The 10000-nt window shown below is 43.4% G+C and overlaps 1 protein-coding gene across 1 annotated transcript in view; it reads right to left on the bottom strand.

Moving 5' to 3' along the window:
• The window catches only part of lama1 (laminin, alpha 1), an 81450-nt gene that overhangs the window by 37107 nt on the left and 34343 nt on the right, over positions 1-10000 (bottom strand). Inside the window, exons 26-34 of the mRNA XM_056243554.1 lie at positions 8769-8954; positions 7560-7687; positions 6300-6426; positions 6063-6203; positions 5847-5965; positions 2286-2372; positions 1524-1717; positions 129-271; positions 1-43 (exon numbers count right to left, since the gene is read on the bottom strand). The exon at positions 1-43 is cut by the window's left edge and continues 56 nt beyond it. Of these exons, the coding sequence (XP_056099529.1) occupies positions 1-43; positions 129-271; positions 1524-1717; positions 2286-2372; positions 5847-5965; positions 6063-6203; positions 6300-6426; positions 7560-7687; positions 8769-8954 (1168 nt within the window). The remainder of the gene's footprint in view (positions 44-128; positions 272-1523; positions 1718-2285; positions 2373-5846; positions 5966-6062; positions 6204-6299; positions 6427-7559; positions 7688-8768; positions 8955-10000) is intronic.

Raw genomic sequence — 10000 nt, 5'->3', positions numbered from 1 at the left:
CGGTCAGGTGATGATCTGGGCTCTGATCCCACGACATCAAACTCTGGAAAGGAGGTTTACATATGAAGTATTCATGCATGCGGTGTTACATGAGTGAGGGTTAATGCAGGCTGGGTCGCGTGACTGACCTTGACCTCTCGGGTCTGGTTCTCGAGGGTCATGAGCTGGCTGTAGGGGGCGATGATGACACCCGACAGGTTTAGAGACGCGACTGACCCGTCTAGAGAGTCCAGATCGTCCAACAGCAGTCCTGTGCATCCGTCATCACACGCTGAAGAGACACCAGCTGGTCATCACACCGACACCGCAACAGGCACACTCAACTCAACACTGAACTCAACTGAGCTGAATCAACACTGAACTGAACTGAATCAATAACTGAATTGAGCTGAATCAAACACTGAACTGAATCAACACTGAACTCAACTGAGCTGAATCAACACTGAACTCAACTCAACTGAGCTGAATCAACACTGAACTCAACTCAACTGAGCTGAATCAACACTGAACTGAGCTGAATCAACACTGAACTCAACTGAGCTGAATCAACACTGAACTCAACTCAACTGAGCTGAATCAACACTGAACTGAACTGAATCAATAACTGAATTGAGCTGAATCAAACACTGAACTGAATCAACACTGAACTCAACTGAGCTGAATCAACACTGAACTCAACTCAACTGAGCTGAATCAACACTGAACTGAATCAACACTGAACTGAACTGAATCAATAACTGAATTGAGCTGAATCAAACACTGAACTGAGCTGAATCAACACTGAACTGAATCAACACTGAACTGAACTGAATCAACACTGAATTGAGCTAAATCAACACTGAACTGAGCTGAATCAACACTGAACTGAATCAACACTGAACTGAACTGAATCTACACTGAATTGAGCTGAATCAACACTGACCAGCTGAATCAACACTGAACTGAATCAACACTGAACTGAATCAATAACTGAATTGAGCTAAATCAACACTGAACTGAATCAACACTGAACTGAACTGAATCAACACTGAATTGAGCTGAATCAACACTGAACTGAATCAATAACTGAATTGAGCTAAATCAACACTGAACTGACTGAATCAAGTCTGAACTGAATCAACACTGAACTGAACAGAGCTGAAAACAAGTCAACTGAAATTGAATTTGTTTCATAATTGATGAATTCTGCAACTATTATAAAACTGAACTGAATCAACACTGAACTGAATCAGCACTAAACTCACCTGAAATTAATTTAAACTGAACTCAACTGAACTGAAATAACTCTGAACTGAATCAACACTGAACTGAGCTGAAAAACAAGCTCATAATTGAACAATATCACAATATCAAACAATATCATAATTGATATTGACATTGACACTGTTACTGAACTAAACTAAATCAACACAGAACTGAATAGAATAATTGATGAAGTTTGCATCATCGACAGTTATAACTTATTTTCCCGTTTGTCACGGTGAAGCTGCATTGAAACATCTGTAGAAATAGCGCAGCCTTACACACACACTGCTCGCTGACCAGCACGTGTCTCTCCTCACACTGGTCACACAGATGACCTCTGACCCCGGGCTTGCACTCGCACCGCCCCGTGTGTCCGTCACACACGCCGTGCACCGACCCGGTCCCGTTACACCGGCACACCTGACACCGGCCGCCCGGCTCCGACGGGTCGCCATGGTAACCCACCGAACACCTGAGACGCGGAGAGAGCGTTAGCTACGGTTGGGGATCGCTTGAGTTTTAACGATTACGATTTAGATTCCAATAAGGGGAAAAAAAACTTAGATATCATTCACATTTAGTCTTGTAGCAAAACATTTAATTGTATCTGAATATCATGAACAGAAATCATCAGCTAAAGAACACTTACACAGGGAGCGTTTGCCTGTGGGTTAAAAACACCGTAGAAGAACAACTAGCCAAACTAATATACATGTCAAGCATTATTAAAGACTAGTAAACACAATAAGAGAACAAATAAAAAATTAGCAATCTCAATAAATAAACACAACTGAACAAAAATACGATTTAAATAAACAGTGTTCAGGTGTTCAGGTTCAGAAACTGTAATCAAATGTACAATAGCACTGCACTTTATAAATAAAATATACATTACAAATATAGTTACAAAAGTTATTCAGTGAAGAGCGAGTGAGTGTTCTCAGTCTTCAGTTGTGTGATTAGTGTTATTATAGAGACGGAATATTAGTGCTGTCCCTTTAAGAGCTGTGTGTGTGTGTGTTAACGTCACATGACCTCACCTCTCACAGTAGCGGCCCTCGTATCCCTCCTCACAGCGGTCGCAGCGGAAATCTCCAGCGCCCTCTAACACACACGTGGCGCTGAAGCTAAACACAGGTAAAACACACACGTCACGCTGAAGCTAAACACGGGCAAAACACACACGTCACGCTGAAGCTAAACACAGGCAAAACACACACGTCACGCTAAAGCTAAACACAGGCAAAACACACACGTCACGCTAAAGCTAAACACAGGTAAAACACACACGTCACGCTAAAGCTAAACACAGGCAAAACACACACGTCACGCTAAAGCTAAACACAGGCAAAACACACACGTCACGCTGAAGCTAAACACAGGCAAAACACACACGTCACGCTAAAGCTAAACACAGGCAAAACACACACATCACGCTAAAGCTAAACACAGGCAAAACACACACGTCACGCTGAAGCTAAACACAGGTAAAACACACACGTCACGCTAAAGCTAAACACAGGCAAAACACACACGTCACGCTAAAGCTAAACACAGGCAAAACACACACATCACGCTAAAGCTAAACACAGGCAAAACACACACGTCACGCTGAAGCTAAACACAGGCAAAACACACACGTCACGCTAAAGCTAAACACAGGCAAAACACACACATCACGCTAAAGCTAAACACAGGCAAAACACACACGTCACGCTGAAGCTAAACACAGGTAAAACACACACGTCACGCTAAAGCTAAACACAGGCAAAACACACACGTCACGCTAAAGCTAAACACAGGCAAAACACACACATCACGCTAAAGCTAAACACAGGCAAAACACACACGTCACGGTGAAGCTAAACACAGGCAAAACACACACGTCACGCTAAAGCTAAACACAGGCAAAACACACACGTCACGCTAAAGCTAAACACAGGTAAAACACACACGTCACGCTAAAGCTAAACACAGGCAAAACACACACGTCACGCTAAAGCTAAACACAGGCAAAACACACACGTCACGCTGAAGCTAAACACAGGCAAAACACACACGTCACGCTAAAGCTAAACACAGGCAAAACACACACATCACGCTAAAGCTAAACACAGGCAAAACACACACGTCACGCTGAAGCTAAACACAGGTAAAACACACACGTCACGCTGAAGCTAAACACAGGTAAAACACACACGTCACGCTAAAGCTAAACACAGGCAAAACACACACGTCACGCTAAAGCTAAACACAGGCAAAACACACACATCACGCTAAAGCTAAACACAGGTAAAACACACACGTCACGCTAAAGCTAAACACAGGCAAAACACACACGTCACGCTAAAGCTAAACACAGGCAAAACACACACATCACGCTAAAGCTAAACACAGGTAAAACACACACGTCACGCTAAAGCTAAACACAGGCAAAACACACACATCACGCTAAAGCTAAACACAGGCAAAACACACGTCACGCTGAAGCTAAACACAGGCAAAAAACACACGTCACGCTAAAGCTAAACACAGGCAAAACACACACGTCACGCTAAAGCTAAACACAGGTAAAACACACACGTCACGCCAAAGCTAAACACAGGTAAAACACACACGTCACGCTAAAGCTAAACACAGGCAAAACACACACATCACGCTAAAGCTAAACACAGGTAAAACACACACGTCACGCTGAAGCTAAACACAGGTAAAACACACACGTCACGCTAAAGCTAAACACAGGCAAAACACACGTCACGCTAAAGCTAAACACAGGCAAAACACACACATCACGCTAAAGCTAAACACAGGTAAAACACACACGTCACGCTAAAGCTAAACACAGGCAAAACACACACGTCACGCTGAAGCTAAACACAGGTAAAACACACACGTCACGCTAAAGCTAAACACAGGTAAAACACACACGTCACGCTAAAGCTAAACACAGGCAAAACACACACATCACGCTAAAGCTAAACACAGGTAAAACACACACGTCACGCTAAAGCTAAACACAGGCAAAACACACGTCACGCTAAAGCTAAACACAGGCAAAACACACACATCACGCTAAAGCTAAACACAGGCAAAACACACACATCACGCTAAAGCTAAACACAGGCAAAACACACACGTCACGCTGAAGCTAAACACAGGTAAAACACACACGTCACGCTGAAGCTAAACACAGGTAAAACACACACGTCACGCTAAAGCTAAACACAGGCAAAACACACACGTCACGCTAAAGCTAAACACAGGCAAAACACACACATCACGCTAAAGCTAAACACAGGCAAAACACACGTCACGCTGAAGCTAAACACAGACAAAAAACACACGTCACGCTAAAGCTAAACACAGGCAAAACACACACGTCACGCTAAAGCTAAACACAGGTAAAACACACACGTCACGCTAAAGCTAAACACAGGTAAAACACACACGTCACGCTAAAGCTAAACACAGGCAAAACACACACATCACGCTAAAGCTAAACACAGGCAAAACACACACGTCACGCTAAAGCTAAACACAGGCAAAACACACACATCACGCTAAAGCTAAACACAGGTAAAACACACACGTCACGCTAAAGCTAAACACAGGCAAAACACACACATCACGCTAAAGCTAAACACAGGCAAAACACACACGTCACGCTGAAGCTAAACACAGGCAAAACACACACGTCACGCTGAAGTTAAACACAGGCAAAACACACACATCACGCTAAAGCTAAACACAGGCAAAACACACACATCACGCTAAAGCTAAACACAGGCAAAACACACACATCACGCTAAAGCTAAACACAGGCAAAACACACACGTCACGCTGAAGCTAAACACAGGCAAAACACACACATCACGCTAAAGCTAAACACAGGCAAAACACACACATCACGCTAAAGCTAAACACAGGCAAAACACACACGTCACGCTGAAGCTAAACACAGGCAAAACACACACGTCACGCTGAAGTTAAACACAGGCAAAACACACACATCACGCTAAAGCTAAACACAGGCAAAACACACACATCACGCTAAAGCTAAACACAGGCAAAACACACACATCACGCTAAAGCTAAACACAGGCAAAACACACACGTCACGCTGAAGCTAAACACAGGCAAAACACACACATCAAGCTAAAGCTAAACACAGGCAAAACACACACATCACGCTAAAGCTAAACACAGGCAAAACACACACATCACGCTAAAGCTAAACACAGGTAAAACACACGTCACGCTAAAGCTAAACACAGGCAAAACACACACGTCACGCTGAAGCTAAACACAGGTAAAACACACACGTCACGCTAAAGCTAAACACAGGCAAAACACACGTCACGCTGAAGCTAAACACAGGCAAAACACACAGTCACGCTGAAGTTAAACACAGGCAAAACACACACATCACGCTAAAGCTAAACACAGGCAAAACACACACATCACGCTAAAGCTAAACACAGGCAAAACACACACGTCACGCTAAAGCTAAACACAGGCAAAACACACACGTCACGCTGAAGTTTGAGAACCACTGGTTTTCATGACATACACACAGCCGTAGTGTCATGTGACCTCACCTTTGACCCCGCAGTGGACAGGCACACAGCGAGCAGTCGCTGACCGAACCCTGAACCTTCCCATAATGCCCTGCGGCGCACAGGTGACAGTGCTCTCCTGCGGTGTTGTGCTGGCACCCCTGAACACACGATACATTAAGCATTCGAGCGGCTGATTGAGCCTTTATCATCAGTCTGATGTGGATAAAGCCGGTTTATCGATCTGGGTTTGCTCACCAGACATTGGCCCGTCTCCAGGTCACATGACACACTGTGGTTGTTGCACCGGCACGGGACACAGGGCCGGATCAGCGGCCGGTCTCGGCCCTTCATGTTGAGCTCCGACACGGCCTGCCGGTAATAACCCGGAGAACACTCCTGCAACAGAGCATTCAGTTCAGTCAGACATGTTCCCAGAAGTGTGTGTGACAGAACACTCGAGGGTCTGATGAGTGTGAGGAGTGTGTCCCGGACCTGACACGAGAGCCCGGCGTATCCCGGTGGACACTCGCACGCCTCCACCAGTCGAGCCACTCCTCCGGCTCCTCCCTCGGGAACGTCATCCGCATCCAGAGACACTTCCAGAGAGATATTAGAGATCCTGGAGAGAGAACAGAGATGAGAGGAACACTGCCTCCGGTTACTCCCTTCACTGGGGAGATTCATCATCAGTGATGCTATTCTGAGGGAACATGTTTGTGCATCTTGATGTAGTTCCTCCAACTATCCTCATCCTCCCCTCGGGTCATTTTGACCCGGAAAATATTTTGAATATTTTTTTGAGTGTTCATCGGAGGGGTTCAAGACTTTTGGCGCACTTGAACCACAAACACACACAACATTTTTGTTATGGATTCGAGGAGTTTTGTGATTGAAATTTTAAAAAGTAATAAATCCTCCACTCACGGGTCAATCTGACCCCCTTAGGAATGAATGGAAAGCGAGGAATGCTGCAGTACACATAGAAAAACCTAGAAATGCTCAAAATTGTGTATCTACGGAAGCGTATTGCATTCACTTGAGGAAAAAAAATCGACTAAATTAACGAGTTAATTATCTCAGAATTACGAGATAATTTTTCATGGAAAAAAAGTTTTTGCTGTTTTTCTGAATTAACGAGTTAATATCTCAGAATTATGAGATACATTTTTCTTGAAAAACATTTTTTTCACTCTGTTTTTCTGAATTAATGAGTTACTCATAATTTTGAGATAATTAAGTCATTAATTCAGAAAAACAGAGCAAAACATTTTTTTTCATGAAAAATTATCTCGTAATTCTGAGATAATTAACTCGTTAATTCAGAAAAACAGAGTAAATTTTTTTCCTCAAGTGAATGCAGTACGCTTCCGTATGTATCTCAATCATTTACTCCATATAGAGCTATAAGCCCATCTAGAGTCATGAAATATCATGTGTTATTATTATTTTCCACAAGAGGTCGGCAAAGACACACAATGTAAGATATTTAGAGCTGAATTAAAAGGGTTATGCATGGAATTATGAGTTATTTTGAAAGAATGTGAGGAATGTGCTTAAATTACTATTTATTATTTATTTATTTATTATTTATTGATCAAATCTAGTAATTTAAAGGTAAATAAAATAAAATAAAATGTTTTTAAATATTATCAAAATGAAATAAAATAAGCTTTCTGGACAAAAAATGTTTAAGTATAATTGTAGGGCTTCGGGTCCACACACACACACACACACACACACACACACACTGACCGGCTCTGCTGCAGTCCGGAGCCGTACGAGGCTTTGATGAGGACGTACTCCACGTTACTCAGCACAGACATGAAGTCGGCGTGGCTCACGGCTTCATCCGACACTGAGTTGAAATACTTCCACTTGTGCTGCACACACACACACACCGAGACACGCTCACACAGGGTCACACACACGCTGGCAAATCACATCCAGCACTACAATCAGAGATCTCATTTATCAATATTTATTATCTTTTAAATTCTAAAATAGGTAAATAGATAAATAAACATAAAACAAAGTGGTAGAAATAAAGTGCAGGAGTTGCAATGACTAGTAACTTTAACCATTGAAAGGATACTATGACAAAGATATCGCTTTCCTTATTAAATCTGATTTTTTATGCCATGAATATATGATTGACCTGAAGAATGAAAGCTGTATCATATACTTGGATATTTATATGAGCAATATCACACTCAAAGACATGCGAAACGCCTCTATATCAGACGGACCGCAGCTTTAATTTTGTGTGAAAAGATTGTTTTATCAAACAATTTTATAATACATTTCCCATATATATTTTCCTTTCAATAATTCAAGTACTTCTTCATAAAAATGGCTGTTTTCAAGGGTTTTCCAGGACTTACATTTCAAAAAGTACTTTAAAGCTGCAGTGTGTAATATTTAGGAGGATCTGTTGACAGAAATGCAATATCATAAACAATGTGTTCAGTGGTGTATAAAGAGCTTACATGATGAAGCGTTATGTGTTTATTAGCTTAGCATGAGGCGTTTCTCTCTACACACACCGCGGGTGCCGACATGTTTCTACGGTGGCCCTGAGCGGACACACGCGTTTCGTCACTAAGTTGTTCTTCATGATAAGAAGCGAAACTAAAGTCAGCGAATAAAACACTGACACAATGATGAACAAGTCACAATAATATTCGCAATAACATCGTTTTACGGAATAATAAAGTAAACATAATTTCTAAATGTTTCTTTGTAAAGAAACCTCATTGTTAACTGGCTACTCTCTGCTGTCTCAGACGACGACATCACTTCCTGTCGGCCACCATAACTTCTGTTGGGTGCGATTCGCAACCTCACCACTAGATGCTACTAAAACTCACACACTGCACCTTTAAGCACTTTGCCCGAACCCTGGTCAGAGAGCGCTGGCTTTATGACACAAACGCGGGCCAGAAGTCATGTGATCAGACTCACCTCGGTCAGAGGAACTTCTTGTTCGGTGCGGACGCCGTTCTGCGGCGCGGGGGCGTCGGTGTAGATGACTAGCTTGCGCAGGTGTCCGCCCCTCATCAGAACCTGAGGCTCGTGATTGGCCAGCCCGACGCCATCGAGAGCGAAGAAGGCGATGGTGAAGGAGAGGCTTCCTCCGTACGACAGCAGCTGCGAGACACAGGACACATCTCACATCTCACACACACACTCAGCAGAACACATCAGCTGACATCAGCAAACAATGGAAAATACTTCGGAAGTATTCTTTAATCCTAGTTCATTTCAACATTTACTAATGCATTATTAAAATCAAAAGTTGTACCTGTTAATATTATTTATTTATTTATTATTTATTTATTTAAAGGGTTTTTACCTTGTTACCGTGGTATTTCGGCGGGGTTTGTACCTCGTTACCGTGGTATTTCGGCGGGGTTTGTACCTTGTTACCGTGGTATTTCGGCGGGGTTTTTACCTTGTTACCGTGGTATTTCGGCGGGGTTTGTACCTTGTTACCGTGGTATTTCGGCGGGGTTTGTACCTTGTTACCGTGGTATTTTGCCGGGGTTTGTACCTTGTTACCGTGGTATTTCGGCGGGGTTTGTACCTTGTTACCGTGGTATTTCGGCAGGGTTTGTACCTTGTTACCGTGGTATTTCGGCGGGGTTTGTACCTTGTTACCGTGGTATTTCGGCGGGGTTTGTACCTTGTTACCGTGGTATTTCGGCAGGGTTTGTACCTTGTTACCCCTGGTTTGTACCTTGTTACCGTGGTATTTCGGCGGGGTTTGTACCTCGTTACCGTGGTATTTCGGCAGGGTTTGTACCTTGTTACCGTGGTATTTCGGCGGGGTTTGTACCTTGTTACCGTGGTATTTCGGCGGGGTTTGTACCTTGTTACCGTGGTATTTCGGCGGGGTTTGTACCTTGTTACCGTGGTATTTCGGCAGGGTTTGTACCTTGTTACCGTGGTATTTCGGCGGGGTTTGTACCTTGTTACCGTGGTATTTCGGCGGGGTTTGTACCTTGTTACCTTGGTATTTCGGCGGGGTTTGTACCTTGTTACCGTGGTATTTCGGCGGGGTTTGTACCTTGTTACCGTGGTATTTCGGCGGGGTTTGTACCTTGTTACCGTGGTATTTGGGCGGGGTTTGTACCTTGTTACCGTGGTATTTCGGCGGGGTTTGTACCTTGTTACCGTGGTATCTCGGCGGGGTT

The sequence above is a fragment of the Rhinichthys klamathensis genome, unplaced genomic scaffold (genome assembly GCF_029890125.1).
Source record: "Rhinichthys klamathensis goyatoka isolate OS25496 unplaced genomic scaffold, OSU_Roscu_1.1 h1tg000808l_1, whole genome shotgun sequence".
NCBI classification, from domain to species: domain Eukaryota; kingdom Metazoa; phylum Chordata; class Actinopteri; order Cypriniformes; family Leuciscidae; genus Rhinichthys; species Rhinichthys klamathensis.
Note: the sequence above shows the minus strand (reverse complement) of the source record. Positions and strands in the feature narration are given on the sequence as shown.